Source organism: Danio rerio, chromosome 18, assembly GCF_052040795.2.
Source record: "Danio rerio strain M-AB ecotype USA chromosome 18, GRCz13ab, whole genome shotgun sequence".
Classification (NCBI taxonomy): domain Eukaryota; kingdom Metazoa; phylum Chordata; class Actinopteri; order Cypriniformes; family Danionidae; genus Danio; species Danio rerio.
Genome location: NC_141038.1, coordinates 28,370,001 through 28,390,992, shown reverse-complemented (window position 1 = coordinate 28,390,992; position 20,992 = coordinate 28,370,001). Strand labels below are relative to the sequence as shown.

Genomic DNA, 20,992 nt, shown 5'->3' with positions numbered 1-20,992 from the left:
TCTGTTGGGTTTGTATTCAGTGAGCATATCTGTAATGTATTGAGGTCCTAGGCCATTTAGTGATTTATAGACTAGTAATAATACTTTAAACTCTATTCTGAATGTAACTGGCAGCCAGTGTAGAGACCTGAGGACAGGTGTGATGTGCTCTGATTTTCTGGTTCTGGTCAGAATTCTGGCTGCAGCGTTCTGGATGAGCTGCAACTGTCTGACTGTCTTTTTGGGAAGGCCAGTGAGGAGGCCGTTACAGTAATCCACCCTGCTGCTGATAAAAGCATGAACCAGTTTCTCTAAATCTTCACTGGAAACAAAGCATCTGATTCTTGCAATGTTTTTGAGATGATAGTATGCTGATTTACTAACTGCTTTGAGATGACTATTGAAACTCAGATCTTACTCCAGAGTCACACCAAGATTCTTGACCTTATTCTTTGTTGTTTGACCTTTAGAGCCAAGGTACGCATTCACCTTGAGAACCTCATCTCTGTTCCCAAATGCAATGACTTCAGTTTTCTCTTTGTTTAACTGAAGAAAACTTTGGCACATCCAATTGCTCATTTCATCAATGCATTGGCAGAGGGTGTCAATGGGGCTGAAGTCATTAGGCAGTAAGGCTAGGTAGATCTGAGTGTCATCAGCATAGCTGTGGTAGGAGATTTGGTTCTTTCTCATTATTTGGCTCAGAGGTAGCATGTAAAGGTTGAACAGGAGAGGTGCCAGAATCGAACCTTGTGGGACTCCACACGTCATGGGTGTCCACCTCGACCTATGGTCACCTATACTGACATAGTAACCTCTCCCTTCAATGTAAGATCTGAACCATTTGAGGACCGTGCCAGACAGCCCAACCCAGTTTTCCAGCCTATCTAGAAGTATGCTGTGATCGACAGTGTCAAATGCAGCATTGAGATCGAGCAATACCAGCACTGTTAGCTTGCCTGAATCTGTATTTAGGTGTATATCATTGACTATCTTTATAAGAGCTCTCTCTGTACTGTGATGTGCTCTGAACCCAGATTGAAAATTGTCTAAACACCCCCTGAAGTTTAAGAACTTGTTGACCTGGTTAAAAACAACTTTTTCAATGACTTTGCCAATGAAAGGGAGATTTGAGATTGGCCTGTAATTGCTCAATAGGGTGTTATCCAGGTTGCTCTTCTTCAAGAGGGGTTTAACAACTGCAGTTTTAAGTGAGTTTGGAAATATCCCTGAGAGAAGTGAAGCATTTACCACTTTTAGAAGATCCATTTCTAAACAGGTAAACACCGTTTTGAAGAATGATGTGGGGAGCGTGTCAAGACTGCAGGTTGATGTTTTCATAATTTGCACAATCTTTTACCGTTAATTGCCATGAAATCAGACATAATGTCTGATTTCTTAAGTTGTGGTTGAGCTAGTTTGACTTTGACACAACTCGGCTGATTGGATGAGCTGATTTGAGCTGAGCAGAGGGCAACTGATAGTGTTTCTATCAACATAACTTAATAACTTAAAATAATAACTTTAATAAATAAAAGATCTTCATAAGAATGTGATTAGTTATTCACTTCTCTGCCAGAGACTTCTATATGGTTTTAAAACCCTCTTCAAACTATATCGTTAAGACCTGGATAATTTTTTATATTAAATGTATTGTTCTTTACTTGTGGATGTCTGATGACTATCGTGCTTCTGCTGAGCCTGCTGTGGTAGCTTGGCAACAGAGCCACAACGTCAACACACAGAATCTGTCAGCACAGTTTAGCACAGTTGTCCTGGCTGAGAACGGTTTGTAATTGTGCCACGCTGTTCCAGGCTTAGTGAAGAAACAACCGTAACCATACCGAAGTGTTCTTAGAACGGTTCGGCACGATAGTGGAAAAGAGTCTATAGTTGTTTTAAAGCACAGAAGCAAGCCCAGTCACCAGACAATGAACATTATTAAGCATGTCCGGGGTAAGTTGAAAGAGGAGGCATTGAAGATGAATCAAAAGTATCTTGATGAATTCTGGTAGTCCTGCAAGAACGCTTTCTCAGCCATTCCAGATGACTTTATTAATAAGTTGTTATTTTAGTCATTTATGTATGGATAAATAGATGCAGTCCTCCAAGCTAATGGGAGTCATAAACAATATTCATTTTTTTCCACTGCACCATGACTTTATATTCTATACTGTACATTATTACTAAGTGACAAGACTTTTGTCTAAGCTGATAGAAAATAATCATAACAATCCTAGATTTTTATTTAGCACCATTGCTAAATTAACAAATAATCGGTCATCTTTGCAACAAAATGTCCCATTGCAAATTAGTAGTGACAACTTCACGAATTTTTTCAGTGATAAAATAGATGATGTTAAACTTTTTGCACCGTCTTATACTTCAGATCCAGTAAACATTCCACTGAATCAAAATAACCTACAGTGCTTTAAAATCATAGAACAGGAAAAGCTAGACAAAATTATAAATAGTTCTAAACCAGCTACGTGTATGTTGGACTCAATTCCAACAAAATTTCTGAAAGAATTGCTACCTGTAATAGGAGAACCTCTTGTTAACGTTATAAACTCTTTTTGTATTTTTAGTCCATGTTACAAATCTTTACAAGCTAGCTGTTATTAAGCCTATTATTAATAAACCACAACTGGACCCCAGCAACTTAGCTAATTATAAGCCTATTTCAAATCTACCATTTATGTCTAAAATACTAGAAAAAGTTGTTTCTGCCCAATTATGCTCCATTCTGCAGACGAACAATGTTTTTGAAGTGTTCCAGTTAGGTTTCAGGGCTTATTACAGTACAGAAACTGCATTTGGGAAAATAACCAATGATTTACTCTTAGCTGCTGACCAAGGGTGCATCTCGCTATTAGTTTTACTCGATCTTAGTGCTGCATTTGACACCATCGACCACAATATGCTCATTAATCACTTCAATTCTACAGGTGTCCAGGTACAGGCTTTACAATGGTTTAAGTCAGTGGTTCTCAAACCTTTTTTTATCAAGTACCACCTCAGAAACAATTTGTCTCTCCAAGTACCACCAAAATGAGTAGTATTGAAATACAGTAGCGTAGTAGGCCCAGTAAAGCAGCTACAACTCTGCACGGTTAAAAAAAAAAACGTGGCAGATTACCTCAGAAATATAGGCTATATGGCATATTATATACATAATTTCGGTAAATTTTGAAATGTGTGTAGCATGTACATGACATATTTCATTCCTCCGCCTACCACTAGAAGGATGCCTGCGTACCACTAGTGGTACACGTACCACAGTTTGAGAACCACTGGTTTTAGTCATACTTAGTTGACCATTACATTACGTTTGTGAATATTAATGGGTAGCTTTCACAAGTCAGCCCAATAAAGTATCAGTTCCCCAAGGATCAGTTTTAGGCCCTTTGCTATTTACAATATACATGCCACCCCTGGGAGACATCATTAGAAAACATGGTATCAGCTTTCACTGCTATGCAGATGATACTCATTTATAAATTTCAACTAAACCTGATGAAACGTGTGAACTGTCTAAGCTAAATGAGTGTATTAAAGATGTTAAAGACTGGATGACCAACAATTTCTCTTAAACTAAGACAAAACAGAATTATTACTCATTGGGCCTAAATCCTGTATACAGCAGATCTCACAACAGCAATTTACCTTTTTAAAATAAAATCATATCTCCCATGTCACAAAAACTGCCTTCTTTAATCTGAGAAATATTGCTAAGTTACGAAGTATGCTATCCATCTCAGATGCAGAAAAGCTAGTCCACGCTTTTATGTAATGCTCTGTTTGCTAGCTGCCCAGCATCCTCTATTAATAAACTTCAGCTAGTATAAAATGCAGCTGCCAGAGTTCTTACCAGGTCTTGAAAATATGACCATATCACCCAAATTTTATCCTCCTTACACTGGCTGCCTGTTAAGTTTTGTTTTGATTTTAAAATATTGCTTCTTACCTATATAACTTTAAATAATCTAGCTCCTGTTTATCTAACCATGCTTCTGTCTTGCTACAATCCAACCGGCACTTTAAGATCTCAAAACTCAGGGCTTATGGTAGTACCTAGAATAGCAAAGTCGAGTAAAGGAGGTCGTGCCTTCTCATTTATTGTCACCATCCTGCAGTTTGTCTCGATTCCCCTAGAGGTCCCCGTGTTTCCCCTCTGTCTTTGTTCTTCCTCATGTCTTCTTGTTTACTTAATTTTAATCACCTGTGACTTGTTCCAGCCAGTGTATTTAAGTTGTCACTTTGTCTGTGTTCCTCACTCGGTTTTTAAGTCATCTCTGGTGAACTTGCCTTGTGGTTCCCTTGATCTCCTGAGCTACGTCTAGTAAGAGTGTTTTATTTTCCTTGTTGCTGACTGCATTAGTTTTCTTTACATGTATATTATACTGTTAGAATATTTTGTATACCTCATTCTGAGAAGAACCTAAGTTGCTTGTTTTGCTACCTCATCTTTAAGAAGAACCTAAGTTGACTTTTTTTTTTTTTAATAAATCCTTGTTTTCTTGATTCCCTCTTGGATTGTTTTCGTTTGGGTCCAACACGACTTCCTCTGTGACTTAGTGGTATACACACCGGTTTCCACACCAGAGACCCGGGTTCAAGACCCGATCGTGACATTTATGGCTCCTAAACTCTGGAATAGCCTTCCTGTCCGAGTCTGAGACACACTCTCGCAGTTCAAAACTAGATTAAAGACTTACATTTTTAGTAAAGCATACACTCAATGCATCACTAAGTGGTATGATACATGAATTCGCTCAGTTTTTTTATCTCGTTTATATACACTATGAACAGCAGCTACGGTAATTGTTCTCTTTATTCTCTATTTCCACCTGGGGATACTCATCCCGAGGCCCTCAAACTATGCAGCGCCATTGATTCGATCCAAGACCAGTGACAAGATGATCCCAAGGTTTCATAATCCTGGACCAGGCCATATCCTAAACAGCTGCTAAGTAGAAGTGACAAGCATGTGACTAATTCTTGTGATGCTCCAGGCACAGACGTCTGCACAAGACCTTTGGCCATAGGAGAAATGGTCGTGTTCAACTGAGCCTGTTTTCTCTCAAGGTTATTTACTTATTCACTTTCGCCATTTGGTGAAGTATTTTCCTCGCCAAACACCACTGGCTTGCATGGTTCAGGATCTGTAGAGCTGTGCATCGATGGATTTGCTCTTCAGTGTTTGGACTCTCAGTAGTGATTATTAACCACAATGAACTAAGCTAAACTGAACTGAACTTAAACACTGAAAACTGAACTATACTGTTTTAATTGACTATGATCTTCTATGTTAAGCTGCTTTAACACAATTTACATTGTTAAAGCGCTATACAAGTAAAGGTGAATTGATTTGATTTAAATAAGCAAAGTCAGACCTTATTGTTCTAATTAAATAATTTAAAATCAAGGCATGATCATATTTTATTTTGGTAAAACAAGTGTAATCTAGAGATGTTTGCCATTCATATAAGCCACTTCTGATACCAAATGATTAACTACAAGTCAAGTTATTATTTGTTGTTCCTAAAACTTGGATAGGTGACGACTTTTGTCAGGTAGTGTACAGATGAATGTTCATGAAAGTTTCTAAAAAACACAGTCAAGCAATTGTATTACCAACAAAACCAATCATTAATCAATTGACCTTTTTAATTCAGTGTGATTTCTCAATTTGAACTTCAGCAAATCTTCTTCTCTTCTATAAGCCTAAATGCATTGAGTTTAAGGCCCTGTTTGCACTAATACGTTTTCATTTTAAGCAATTTTTAGCAGTGACGCAGTAGGTAGTGCTGTCGCCTCACAGCAAGAAGGTCGCTGGGTCGCTGGTTCGATCCTTGGCTCAGTTGGCGTTTCTGTGTGGAGTTTGCATGTTCTCCCTGTGTTCGTGTGGGTTTCCTTTGGGTACTCCGATTTCCCCCACAGTCCAAAGACATGCAGTACAGGTGAATTGGGTAGGCTAAATTGTCCGTAGTTTATGAGTGTGTGTGAATGAGTGTTTGTGGTTCATTTCGCTGTGGTGACCCCAGATTAATAAAGGGACTAAGCCGACAAGAAAATGAATGAACGTTTGCTACAGTTACGCCATCTGTCCACACTACGGCGGAGTTATTGAGCGCCAAAAACAGAGCATTTTGAAATCACAGGAGAGGCCGATTTCATTCTAAAACGCTGCTGCTCCATGTCAGTGTGAATGGGGGAAAAACGGAGACAACTGAAAACTGATTGGGGCTTTTCCCTCAATATCAAGTAGCCTACACACAGTTCAGTCTTGCATCCTCTTCTTGTAAGTTCAGACTTCGCAAGTTTCATATGGAAAAAAGGACACGTTGGGTAAATCTTCAAAGGAAACAATGTACTTTATAACCTTATTCACATCACCCTGGCTACGTTTTTTTCACTTTCCTTACAATAAAATGAAAACATAATTTAAGGAGCTGCTATTTTCAGTTTGATATTAGCAACTCAACAGACAGCAAAAATGTTGAGGCGTCATCTTAACTGTATGCATATTTATAACACAATGGAGCCTATACCATTACTGCCTCCTTTCATTTTCATTGAAAATACGAAACATACCGGAAACATTGCTGAATATCAGTTTTAATAATCAATAATGGTAATTATAAAATTATAACATACAATTAGTTTATACATTATAGGAAATAAAGGCAAGCAATCAGTCAATACACAGAATGCACGTGGTTACATTAATTATTAACTTATCGTTGCGCTCAGCCAAAACACGTTACCTGAGAACAATACTGTAAATTCAAAAGACTAAAGTTTGGGAATATGTTGTTAGACATAGACAACAAGATGAATTTAATATCACATTTAACAAATTTCCTCAGGACCAAAGCCTTCCCAGTCTACGAGGTATTGAAGTTGGCAGTTTTGTAACAGGAAACGGGATCAGTGTATGGTTTGAGGAGTGACACATGAAAAGATGGTGAGATTTTGTAGTGTGGTGGCAGGTTGAGACAGTAAGTAACGGGGTTTATCCGGGAGTGTACGGTGAATGGTCCCAGGTAGTGGGGACTCAGCTTTCTGGAGGGCAAGCGGAGGCGGATGTCTCTGGTGGATAGCTAAACCTTATCCTCTGGTTGGTAAGTAGGATTCGGTAAGCGGTGACGATTTGCGTGAGTGGTATAACTCCACACTGCCCGCTGAAGATGGACGTGAGCTGAGTCCCATACTCTCTTGCTCTCTTGGAAAGACGTGTTGGAAAAGGGCTTCTGCTGTCTTCAGAGCTGTTGGGAGACATTTCAGAGGAATTAGTTTACAAGACTTTGAAAATCAATCTACTACTACTAGAATGGTAGTATACCCTTGTGATGGAGGCAGATCAGTGGCAAAGTCGATTCCCAGATGAGTCCAGGGTCAGCGGAGGATGTGTAATGGCTGCAGTTTACCTTCAGGCAGGCAGCGTGGAGTTGTAGTGATGGCACAGACCGAGCGACCCTTAACGTACTGGTCAACATCAAGGGTCATTTTTGGTCAGCGAGAGGGTTTGCCTGCTGCCAGGATATCTTGAGTTGAGGGAGATGTGCATACTATTCAGAAGTGGTATGCAATATCTTGTGGGCAGATAAAGAAAGCCAGGAGGAAGGTCAGGAGGAGCTGGCATCTCTATTGTGGCTGAGCTGATATCCTCATCCAATTGCCACAAAATGGGAGCATTGAAGACTGAAGAAGGAAGAACATGTTCAGGAGAATCATGATGAGGATTAGGAGAGTGCATCCGAGAGAGAGCATCAGCTTTCACGTTTCTTTGGCCAGGTTTATAGGTGATGCTATAGTTGAATCGTGCAAAGAATAAGGACCAGCGAGCTTGGCGGGCATTGAGGTGTTTGGCATCTCAAAGTTATTGGAGGTTCTTATGATCCGTGGTGACAGTAAAAGGATGTTGGGCTCCTTCCAGCCAATGTCGCCATTCTTTGAGTGCCAGTTTGATGGCACCCACTAGCTCATTGGTCCGTGGATCAATTGATACCAGGCTGCATGATAAATCAATAATTATTTCCATTTAATTATTATTTGAGTCTGAACAATCTTTTATTTTGAAAAGTCTTTTATTTTAAAAAAATTAGCGTATTCTCTCGCTCTCAGTCACTTTAGCGCCCAAATTTAACCCTAAAGCAGCAAAATGAGTAAGAAACAGACGTCTTTGGAAAGTTTCTTTGCCAAGGAAATAAGGCCAAGTGAAGGAACTGACAAGGAATGGATCTGCAACCCATTTGTCAACAAATCAGGTGAACCCAGCATATCTGTGCAAGAAGATCAACTGATGGAGATCACAAATGACGGCGGCCTTTTAGGGGCTGTTCGCATATCGCGTATTTCTAGAGTTTGCACAAGTTTGTTGTTTCCAATTGAGGTGCGCGGCTTATACACCTTATACACCAGTGTGAATACTGATATTTTTGTTATTGAATTTCAAATAGGGCCAATTTAAAGGCCAAAGGCTTTCGTTTTTCAGTTACAAATGGCCTACTGATGTTTTGCTTTATACTTTACATTAGGCTATTATTTGTGCATAAACATATCTACATATAGTAATAAACATACTGTTTATTTGAAAAAAACATTTTTTGTCATCATTACTTCAAACTAGGCTTGGGCAGTAATATGGTAATATGGTATACTGCGGGATCTAAAAAATTGCAACGGTGTCAGTTTCAATACAGTTATACCATCATAAAAAACAATGCACTTAAATAGGAGAAAAAGTATTAAATAATAAATATTATTTATTTAATGCCTTTAAATGCATATGTGCGATTGTCATCTAGAGACAGTGTGGAGTACAGAGAGAGAGAGGTGTGGTGGCGAGTTGTCCACTAAGTGATCTGCAGTTTGGCAGTATTTCCGGTTTCGACAGAACGAGAAAGGAATCGTGGTAAATACGAATGAGGTAAATACGTGGTAAATACGAAATTTTTAAATAAAGTGCGGTCGGTAACTCTGGTGTAATTTGAAAGGGGGCGGGCACGCGGTCTAACAATATCACTTCCGAGCGAGCGAGCACGTGCGCACATCCGTGTGTATGTGTGAATGAGAGCGAGCATCATATTGTGTGTTGCTTGGTGCTCTCTCTCTCTATGTATGTGTGTGTGTGTGTGTGTGTGTGTGTGTGTGTGTGTGTGTGTGTGTGTGTGTGTGTGTGTGTGTGAATAAGAAAGAGAGAGAGCGTGGTACTGTGCGTAGCTTGGTTCTGTCTCTCTCTCTCTCTCTCTCTCTCTCTCTCTCTCTCTCTCTCTGTGTTTGTGTGTGTGTGAAAGAGAGCGTCCTGCGAAGATCTCTAATACGAACAAGACAAACAGGTGACCGCAAACCTAAGGTCACATATACGGTATTCAGTTTTCTAAATCATTTAGGCACAAGCCAACAGTCTGGTGACCCTGTTTGAGCCTTTCAACATAATTTTTTTTTATTATGCACAGTAATACCGGATACCGAGGTAAAATAGGGAGGAAGTTTGACGGTATCAAAATTTGGATACCACCCAAGCCTACTGAAAATTTTTCTAAACGGTAATATCATTAGATTTTTTTGGGGAAATGGGGGCCTCAGGCAAAAAAAGGTTGGGAACCACTGTTCTAGTAGATCTTTTTCTGGTCAGAGTTCATGGGATTGGATGATTTGTGAAGAAGAACGATGATTGGGTGAGCTAGAACGAACCGGGGATGTGACACAAATATAGTGAGATTGGATCCAGCGGTGGATTCTTGATGAGCAGTTTGACGAGCAAAGCTTTCATCTGGGTAGATATGCTGCAGCATATGCCAGAGTGTGTGTGTGTGCATTTTCAGGGGTGTGGTGTAGACGTAGAGTTGTTCAGAAACGCTAAGTGAAACGCTAATGTGGACGCGGAACATTTTCATTCTATAACGCTTATTTAAAATTAAAACGTAAACGGGGCCTAAGTCACATGCTTGGCTGGAGAGGGTGCAGTTCATGTTTCATCTTTCTTTTAGGCACCATTTCTCGTCATTTTCCTCAATGACAGGAAACACACAGTTAAATGTTCAGTTACAGTCTGGTTGTTTGTCTTCAGTGGTTCACAGACCTTGAAATAAGCGCAAGGTTTGATTGAAGTCATCAATGCGTATGTACAGATGTTTTTGCTCTTCAGACGTGGGCAGGCTAATTAAATGAACCATAAAACTCATTGAGACGCTAACTGTTAATGTTTTTTAAGCAAGACTTTTGTTTACGCCTCTGGGCATATGCAAGTGTTTGGAGAGCCATACTGATTCTTACATTAGTTAATCACAAGGAGGATTCAGGCCAGCTGTTTGTGTGCAAAATTATAATATGATTAAAACAGGCACTCCAATAACTTCTGTCATGACCTCTCAGACTCTTTTACATAGTGGAAATAGTAATGGTATATTTTTGTTACATATTTGGTCAGGCTTTCTACATAATTTTTCCAATTCATAATCACAATGTTCACTCTGTAATTCACAATTTGGTTAATAGTTAAAAAAAGTTATTTCCCTGAAGCTAATTTTGCCAAATGTCACAAGATAATTAAGCAATTTAGCTTTAAAAACAAAACCAACAAAAGCTCAGTAGATTATTTATTAGACTAAATATACATTTTCATTTTTTGTATGATTACTACAAACCATCCCGCAAATCAAACTAAAAGAACCAAAACATTTCACTCCATCTCACACACAAAAAATTGTAGAAATGGAAAAAGCCTAGATCACTGACACATGCAGCTAGATTAAGTAATGTGATATTTTAAGTAATGTACAAACTTGTAAATTATGATTAACTCTGTAATCTGAAGTTGACACTGACAACAAGGAGTGAGGATCCAAATGCAGGGTTTATTATACAGAGATGTTCAGGCAAGCAACGGTCACAATCTGGAGCATATAGATCTATGTAGGCAAATCCAGAGTCCTAGTCAAATATACAGGTGATAGTCAGTACAGGCAGGCAGCAGGCAACGTAAACAAACAAACAAGGTGACGGTCAAAAACACGACCAGACAAGGCAAGGAAAACACGTCATAAAGTTCACAATACTGTACAAAAAGACTTAGCAAAGTTTGTGTGATGTATAAATAGTCCAACTAATTCGTCTTAAAACAGCTCCCAGCTGTGTGAGTGTAATCAAATGAGATCTATAAAAGGTGTGTGTGTGTGTGTGTGATGCATGACTGGATCTGTAGTCCATGTAACAACTGATTTGTAGTTTTTTTAGCGATCAGTGTATATACCAGCAATCTGCACAGGCTGGATCACGAGTGACTGTGACAAATACATTACAAAAAATAAATAATGTCCAATGAGGGAAAGAAATGGGCAGGATGCTTGACACCAACAGCTCTGAAATTAATTAATTAATTAATTCATTCATTCATTCATTCATTCATTCATTCATTCATTCATTCATTCATTCATTCATTCATTCATTCATTCATTCATTCATTCATTCATTCATTCATTCATTCATTCATTCATTCATTCATTCATTCATGTGTTTTGACTTTAATGATACATCAGGTTGACCTGCTGTTGTCTTGGTTCTTCCTCTCAACTGAGATCTGTTTACTATGTTGTGTTAGGAACCCTAAACTATCCTTACTGACCAGCTGAACAGCAGTATTGAATTGACAAACAACTCAACTATGAAACATTTTAACCCAGTCTCATTAAATATACACCCCTCAGCCTACATTTTTGTGGAATATAAAATATATTGCCCCGTGTAAGCTTCGTAACTCGTTTCGTTGACAAATCCACAAAAAGACGCTGTGTACGTTTTTGCGAATCTAAAATACATTACTTAGTAAGTTTTGGTATACAGTATGTACACATAAGGCTCTTTCACACATAAAAACCTTCCTGGAAAATTATTTTCCGGAAAGGTATCATGTGTGAACAGGCCCTTTTTGAAATACCGGTAAATTCATTAAGGCAATTTTCTGGAAAGAGAAGTTGTAAAAAAATTTTTTTGCTGGAATTCTGCTCTGTGTGAATTCAGAAGGAAAATTGACGAAAAGAGCACATTGACGTTTGAAATGCGCTGACGTAAGACGTCTACTCCAGCCAATCAGAACATTCAGACGCATTCACATCCTAGCTGTTTATGAAAACAAAACCTTTGAATATTTTTCAGTCAGTTAACGTTTCAATGTTCCTTCTTAATACCAACTGTGTAAACAATATCGATAACTTTCTTATGATAAACCGCCATTTGTTTACCTTTAAGCTCTGCATCAGATGCTTCATGGATGTGTGAATGATCTTTCCTGGAACAATTCTGTGTGAACAGTGTTTTTTTTTTTTTTTTTACCAGTAAAGTCTGGAATTTTCAGAATATGTACCGCTATCACTGTGTGAAAGGGGCTATAGTTAAATAGTAGCTACTAAATAGTTTTTTTTGACAATTATTTTAACTATTTTAGAAACATCTGATGGGTGTCACGGTGGTGCAGTGGGTAGCACTATCGCCTCACAGCAAGAAGGTCGCTGGTTCGAGCCTTGTGAAGTTTGCATATTCTTCCCATGTTCGCGTGGGTTTCCTCTGGGTGCTCCGGTTTCCCCCACGTCCAAAGAAATTGTCTGTAGTGTATGTGTGTGAATGAGTATGTATAGATGTTTCCCAGTGATTGGTTGCAGCTGGAAGGGCATCCACTGCATAAAACATATGCTGGATTAGTTGGCGATTCATTCTGCCGTGACAACCCCTTATTAATTAAGGGACTAAGCCGAATAGAAAATGAATGAATGAATGAATAGAAACATCTATACACACTGAGAGCATTAACAGTTGTGTGTGTGTGTATTTGGGTCATATTTTTATTTATGAATTCCGTTATTGCCACAAAGGCTGCAATGGCAAAAATGGTACAGCAAACATTGATTTTTACTTTTTTATTATTATTTAAAATACATGTAATGCACTGATGTGAAACTGAAGGGTTCTAGAGAGTGATGACGCATAAACAGTCTGAAAGGCCAGCAGTGAATATCTTTACTGCGATAATAAGGCTCATGAATTTCTCTCTTCTGGATGACACATGTAAGATAAAAACAAAGACACAGTCATTATGACGCTCAAAGTTTGCTCTTATACAATCAAGATTGGAGTGCTGGTGATGCAGATTTATGGCCGTACCCTTAAAAGCAGAACAATCTACTATAAAAAGCATCTCAGTGAAGCTACAAAAAAGGCTGCATTTCTACACAGCTGCAACAGATACATCACATCACAGATGTTTGACAAATCCTTAAAAGAGTCTCTCTCTCTTATGGTTCCTCCACCACAGACACTTGACAGAGGAACATTTGAATAAGCCCTAACAAAGTTTCAGAGTCTATCTGAGAACATTGTTCGACAGGGAGTCCTGCTTTATATTTATCTCCAGTTATAGTCTTAAAAGGGGATGTAGCATGTATTTAGTTCTTATCTAAAGAAAAGTGTTCTTAGAAGATATTAATTGACTTAAAGCTGCAAAGCAGTTCACATTAATAATAAATTAGTCTGAACACCTCTAGTCATTCACTTCTTTACCAGTGTTGGGGCTTACACATTACAAGTAACATGAGTTACATAATCAAATACTTTTTCAAGTAACTAGTAAAGCATTACTTTCTCATTTTCAAGAAAGTATTTTTTTCAAAAAAGTAATCCCAGATACTTTGTTTCTCATTTCATGACTGACTGCTCTTACCAAGTTGACAGAAATCAAGAGATGTGTTGTGTGCGATGTGTAAACTTGATGCTTACCGCAGCTTGTTCTAGCTTAAATGTGAAATTGTTTATTTGTCTCACTGGTACAAAAACAGATTCAGTATCCCTTAAATCAGTTAGAAACTATGAAAAGCAAACTGAATAGCGACTCTGCACAAAGACAGCACAACTGAAAGGCTTGTCTGAGCTGTGCTTACACTGTAAAATTTACATTTTCATCAGCCTGAGGTTTATTCACCTTTATTTCACCTACACTTATGAGTTTTTTATATTATTACAAACAGGCAAGTCTAACCCAGATGAAAAAAGTAACATAACTTTCCTTAAAAGTAACAAAGTATAACATTTAGTTACTTTATTTAACACAATATTTCCATATATCCACTTTAAAAGTAACTTGCCCCAACACTGCTGTTTACACACTCACAGAAGCACAAAAGCCTTCACTTTCAAACGCTACACTGTTGTACCTATAGGGTCCATATTGGTTACCTAGAAGTACAAATTAGTGTATATATTAATTAATACCTCCTAATAAGAACAAAAGTGTGCCTTTTGAGAAGGCACCTGTCCAGTGACAGCTTTTGTACATTTCTTGTGACTCATTTCTATAATAATTCTGCGTTTGTTGTCTCATTTTGTGCAAAGACAATGGACAGAATCCATTTACAGTCCATTTACAGTAGCTCTCGATAATTATACAGACTCCAAACTAAAGTTTGGTTAACACATCAACAAAAGTATGTCCTTGTTTTGCATTTATTTTTTCTCTACCTCATCCTGACAGTTTTTGGGACCTCTACTGTTTTATGCTTGCTAGTAGAATTGTTCTCCCCAGTTTCACCAGTCTTTTTAGCCACTTTGGGGCTTGACGTGCCTTTTCTGGTGGATTGTGGGCTGGTTCCTTTCTTCTGCAGCTGAGGGCTGGATGAGCCTGTAACTCCTCTTCGGGCCAGTAGAGGGCTCCTGGAGGTTTTGATTTTAGGCTGCTGCAGAGAATCTATCGGCTTTAAGGGTCTGAGGCCCAGCAATCCACAGTAGTAGTTGCACTGATGTTGAGCAATGAACTGATCGATGATTTTGGGCGATCCTTTATCAGTGAGGCCTTGATACCTGCAGCATGGATGGCAATGTTAGTTTTCCAAGGAAATACAATAAAATTGAGCAATTTTGTGTAGTTAAATATACAAACCCTTTAGACTTAGTGGCGATTTCAATGCTTGTAATCTTTGTATCGACACCTGAAACACAAGACGTATTATACTTAACTTTGGGAATGTTGTAATATATAAATAACTAAAATGATAATAGAATTATAAAATGAAATAATAGACAACAAATAAAATAAGACAGCTATGAAATTATAATAATAAATAAGAACTATAAATAAACAATAATATACATATATATATATATATATATATATATATATATATATATATATATATATATATATATATATATATAATGGCAACTCAAAATATATTAATAAACAAAGAAAAAAAAAGAAAGAAATATGCAATAAAGAAAGCAACTAAATGCTAGTTGAGCAAATAATTTCTTTACCTTCTAACCGGGTAACCAGCAGGTTTCCATTGGTCCACTGATGAATCCAGTGTTGGAAAGTGCAACACTTCTGCTCCACCTCAGAGGCTGTTTTGGCAATCAGTCTTCCGGCGTTGTCCATCAGACTGTATTTCACATACACACCCTTCAGGTCACTCTCTACTGATGCATATGGAATTGTATTGGCGGGCCGGTACATCAAATGAAGGGGAATCACCCTAAGTTTATTCAGAGGAGTAAAGAAGACCTTTAGACCATTAATTTGGTGACCACTGAAATCCATAGTAGGGAAAAATACTATGGAAGTTCAGAATATCCTTAAAAAAGGAAAAACAGAGTCAATGGAGGGTAAGTAAATGATAACATAGTTTGTTTATGGGTGACGTGGTGGCGCAGTAGTAAGTGCTGTCACCATACAGCAAGAAGGTCGCTATTTTGAGCCTCTGCTGGGTCAGTTGGCATTTTTGTGTGGAGTTTGCATGGTTTTCCCCGGGTGGTCCAGTTTTCCCCACAGTCCAAAGACATGCAGTACAGGTGAATTGGGTAGGCTAAATTGTCCGTAGTGTATGAGTGTGTATGAATGTTTCCCAGAGATGGGTTGCAGGTGGAAGGGCATCCACTGCGTAAAACATATGCTGAATAAGTTGCCGGTTCATTCCGCTGTGGCAACGGCGGATTAATAAATGGACTAAGCCAAAAAGAAAATGAATGAATAAGCTTGTTTATGAATAAAAACCTATATTAGAGACAACCCAGCATACACAAAACATCATAAGACTTTAATATTAGGTTAGATTTAGGTTGCCAGCATCAAAGGACAATATTATTCTGACATCTAAAAACGAAATCAAATGATGTTGATATTTGGTTGATTTTAGGTTGTGTTGGAGACCAAAATCCAACGTCAAGCCAACATCAAAACCAAAGTCAAATTGACGTCAAATACTGACATTTATTCTTCAGGTATGGCAACCAAAATCCAGTGTCTGATAGATGTCATAGTAGAAACATCCACACAACATCAAGCTGTAACATTATTAGACGTTGATATTTGGATGTTTTTAGGTTGTGTTGGAAAGTAACAAAATTCAGCCTGACATTGAGTTCTGATGTCAACACGATTTTCATTTCCAAACAAAAAGTCAATCTGGCTTCATGTTGACACCCTGTGCCTGCTGGGATTATTTCATATTCTGATAAGATGTTATATTCTGTGACTTACTCCAGTGAGAATCCAAAGTTCTCGATCACTCTTGCCTCAGCTGCAAATATTTTGCAGTACTCCCGAATGGTATTCTGGATTTTACAATTCTGGAAAAAAGAAAAAGGCAAGTAAAAATGTTCCCAGGGTGATTTTTTTCCATCTATAATTCCATAGTCTAAAAATGCTGGGTTGTTTCAATCCAACATTTATTTAGATATAGAGAAACCCTACCATTGGTTTCAGAAAGAAAATTAAAATAATTAAATATTTAACATAACAAGCTATCAGGGGTTGTCTGTACTTGACACAAACGTAGCTTAAAACAACATCATTAAACTAAACAATGGGTAAATATTATTCATGTTTTTATTCAAACCTTATTATGTTCTCATAACATTACAATCTGTAACTTTGTGTTTTAGTTTGAAAATAATACAGAACCTTGACATAATAATAGTGTATCCGGAAAGTATTCGTAGGACTTCACTTTTTCCACATTTTTTTGTTACAGCCTTATTCCAAAATGGGTTAAATTCTTTTTTTTCTCAAACTTCTACACAGAATATCCCATAATGACAATGTGAAGAAAGATTTTTTGAAAAGCTTGCAAATTTATAAAAAAATAAAAAACCTGAAAAATCACATCACAGCCTTTGCTCAATACTTTGTTGATGCACCTTTGGCAGCAGTCACAGCCTCAAGTCTTTTTGAATATGATGCCACAAGCTTAGCACACCTGTCAATTTTTTGCTCATTCCTCTTTGCAGTACCTCTCAAGCTCCATCTAGTTGGATGGGATGGGGGTATTTTTAGATCTCTCCAGAGAAGTTTAATAGGATTTAGGTCTGGGCTCTGGCTAGGCCTCTCAAGGACATTCACCGAGTTGTTGTAAAGCCACTTGATATGTAATGTAATGTAATGTGTATTTATATAGTGCATTTATTGTGTATGGCCATACACCCAAAGCGCCTCACAATTATGAGGGGGGGTCTCTCAACATCACCACTAGTGTGCAGCATCCACTTGGATGATGCGATGGCAGCAACAGGACAACGGCGCCAGTGCGCTCACCACACACCAGCTATTGGTGGAGATTAGAGACTGTGATAGAGCCAATTCGATGAATAGGGATGATTGGAAGGCCATGATCGCAAGGGCCGATTGAGGGACTTTGGCCAGGACAACGGGGTTACACCCCTACTCTTTTACGAGAAGTGCCATGGGATTTTTAATGACCACAGAGAGTCAGGACCTCGGTTTAACGTCTCATCCGAAAGATGGCGCCCATTGACAGTATAGTGTCCCCTTCACTTTTACTGGGGCATTAGGACTCACACAGACCACAGGTTGAGCGCCCCCTGCTGGCCCCTCTAACACCACTTCCAACAGCAACCTAGTTTTCACATGTGATCTCCCATCCAGGTACTGACCAGGCTCAGCCCTGCATAGCTTCAGTGAATAACCAGTCTTTTGCTGTAGAGTGATGTGGCTGTGAATATATTGGCGATGTGCTTTGGGTCATTGCCCTGCTGGAAGAGTCTCCCAGTCTAAGGTCAAGAGCACTCTAAGCAGGTGAAAAACATGCCCACAGCATGATGCTGCCACCATTATGCTTCACTGTAGGCCTGGTGATGAGCGGTGCCTGGTTTTCTCCAAACAAAACTTCTGGCATTCACTCCAAAGAGTTCAATTTTAGCCTCATCAGACCAGAGAATTTTGTTTCTTATGGTCTGAGAGTCCTTCAGATGCCTTTTGGCAATTTCCAGGTGGGGAGTGGCTTTCGTCTGGCCACTCTACCATACAGGCCTGATTGGTGGACGGCTGCTCAGATGGTTGTCCTTCTGTAAGTTTCTCCTCTCTCCACAGAAGAATGCTGAAGCTGAGAGAGAGTGACCATCGGGTTATTGATCACCTCCGTGACTAAGGCCCTTCTCCCCCGATCACTCAGCTTAGATGGCCGTCTCTAGGAAGAGTCCTGGTGGTTCCGAATATCTTTCACTTACGGATGATGGAGGCCACTGTGATCATTGGAACTTTCAGAGCAGCAGAAATTTTTCTGTAACCTTCCCCAGTCTTGTGCCTCGAGATAATCCTGTCTCTGAGGTCTACAGACAATTCCTTTGTCTTCATGTTTGGTTTGTGGTTTGACATGCACCGTCAACCCTGGGACTTTATATAGACAGGTGTATGCCTTTTCAAATCATGTCCAATCAACTGAATTTACCACAGGTGAACTTCAAGGTTCTTAGAACTTCAGGTTTTTTATTTTTAATAAATTTGCAACAATTAAAATCTTTTTCACATTGTCATTATGGTGTATTGTGTGTAGATTTTTGAGGAAATAAATGAATTGAATCCGTTTTAGAATAAGGCTGTAACATACAAAAATGTGGAAAAGGTGAAGCGCTATGAATACTTTCCGGATGCACTGTATGATACTTTTTATGGTCCTTTTTGGAGCTCAACAGTATAAATTCCAACTTTCCTTCAGACATTGCTGTGAAATATCTCATACTATCTCCTCAAATATCTGTTATCAATTGATTTGTTTGCATATAATGTAAACTGAGTTGAATCTAACCTGTTTGGTGATCTCTAGACTTCTCTCAGTCAGGTTGCTCTCCTCTTTGGCTCCGTATGCGATGGGATTTCTGACTTTAGTGATGCATGTGCTGCCCGACTCAAAGATGGGGTCCAAACCGTAGATGACCTTTGCCCTGCAGGTCTTGTGTAGACATCCTTCTCCGATCTGTACCTCTTCTGTCATGATACGACCAAAGAATTTTTCTCCCCAGTAACCCGAGTCTGCCAGGCCTTTGGTGAACATCATTGGTGTCATCTCAATCTCTTCTCCAACTGAGAAGACAGAAATATAGAAACTCAGTGTAGGTTAACAACACTATGTTTGAAAGTCTGTGTAAACTTAAAGTTTCATTTTAGCAATTTCAAGCAATGATGAGCCATTTTCAAACTGAATATTGAGTATGGGGCAGTTTTTTTTTTTCCTTTCACATTTCACTCACAGCAAGCTAATTGTTTGAGGGGAGTGGCTAAGCATATTTCACCCACACCGTCATACCTACTTAATCAGAGAAGGACTGACATTACACATGGAAGTAAATGATTAGATTTCCATTAAAATTACCCTAAAAAATATTTTTTGTTTTTTTTATATTTAGTAACTTAAGCCTAATCATAGCATTTAGTGTAAACAACATGAAAGCATTCATCCATACTGTCTTGTATTAACAATTTAGACTGATGGTTGTGGTGTGAGGGGATGAATGATATTTTTGGCACTCTTTGGACTCTTTAGGACCAACTGAGCATTGCTATACTGTTTCTGCTGCTAACTTTGTCAAAACTTGACCACTATGAATTCATCTTTTAATGGCCTCTGAAAAAAAGAGATTAGCTACTTAACTTTAAAAAAGTGAGTAAACCTGACACCTTAAATGCAACAAAGTGATTTGCTTAAAAAAAGTCAGTAAACCTATTGACAACTTAAGTTAACTTAACTTTTATAATGATGCACACAGTTTGTATACTTAATAATTAGAAGGCAATGAGTTTCTAGGAGGAAAAGAAGTCAACTAATGTCTTTTTACAGTCTAGCAGAATAATATATGGCAGTGAGTTCATTAAACAAAACTTTGCTGTTACAATATCTCAGTCCAGAGCACCTCTGGGATGTGTTTTAATGGGAGATTCACATCATGGACTATGCTACATGCTACCATGTAAATAAGGAGCAGATTTCCTTAAGAATATTTCCCATAAACCAGTACTATAAAGAGTTAAAGGAGTTCTGAATAAATGGGGGTCCAACCTAGTACTAGTTAAGTGTATAATAATATAATAATATAATATAATAATAAAGTGACTGGTGTGTATAATCCATAACAATAAAAACATTTTTAAATAAAGACAGATTTGCTTCAGAAGTCTTACCTTCTAAATCCTCCCTCAAGAAAAATTCTGCCAGTACTACCCGAAAGAAAACAGAGGGAAGATGAACATATTAAAACCACTTAAATTAAACATTATATTAAGCATTTTTATAATTTTTTAGCAATCCTTATTGATGAACCAGAGATTTATAAATTACTGTCAGCGCTGAGTAAGTAATCAGTGATGTCAGTCCCATATTCATTTTTGATTGAGCAGCCATACACTCCACAGTCTCTGCTGGAAGCCTGGACTATGGCCAGTGCTACTGGCCCCTCGTCTCCGGCACTGAGAGAGAGAGAAAAAAAAAACAGATGTACTTTGATGTACAATACAATTAAAAAAAAAAACAGTCATCATGTTTTGAGTTTTTATTTTTGTGATTTTGGGCTGTATCCAATAAATAAATTCAAGTTACACTTTATGTTGAAGTGTCCTTGTACACATGTTTTTAATTGTGCGTAGTTAAATGCAGATAACCCAAGACCTAATTGCATTCTAACCCTAACAATATAGTAAGTACATGCAATTAATTTATATTACTCAGTAGTTAAA

The 20,992-nt window shown here is 38.3% G+C and overlaps 3 protein-coding genes across 7 annotated transcripts in view; 2 read left to right on the top strand and 1 right to left on the bottom strand.

Moving 5' to 3' along the window:
* The window catches only part of znf592 (zinc finger protein 592), an 81,213-nt gene that overhangs the window by 44,164 nt on the left and 16,057 nt on the right, over positions 1-20,992 (top strand). The window lies entirely within an intron of this gene.
* malt3 (MALT paracaspase 3) overlaps positions 4,255-20,992 on the top strand; it is a 100,389-nt gene continuing 83,651 nt past the window's right edge. The window contains exon 1 of the mRNA XM_087293232.1: positions 4,255-4,321. The gene's annotated coding sequence lies outside the window, so the exon portion shown is untranslated. The remainder of the gene's footprint in view (positions 4,322-20,992) is intronic.
* The window catches only part of alpk3a (alpha kinase 3a), a 35,979-nt gene continuing 27,871 nt past the window's right edge, over positions 12,885-20,992 (bottom strand). For all 5 annotated transcript variants that reach the window (XM_087293207.1, XM_087293203.1, XM_087293205.1 and 2 more), the window contains 7 exons: positions 20,598-20,725; positions 20,441-20,476; positions 19,071-19,345; positions 16,508-16,596; positions 15,286-15,503; positions 14,912-14,960; positions 12,885-14,832 (listed from right to left, as the gene is read on the bottom strand). In XM_087293207.1, coding sequence (XP_087149333.1) covers positions 14,490-14,832; positions 14,912-14,960; positions 15,286-15,503; positions 16,508-16,596; positions 19,071-19,345; positions 20,441-20,476; positions 20,598-20,725 — 1,138 coding nt within the window. In that variant the 3' untranslated portion in view covers positions 12,885-14,489. The remainder of the gene's footprint in view (positions 14,833-14,911; positions 14,961-15,285; positions 15,504-16,507; positions 16,597-19,070; positions 19,346-20,440; positions 20,477-20,597; positions 20,726-20,992) is intronic.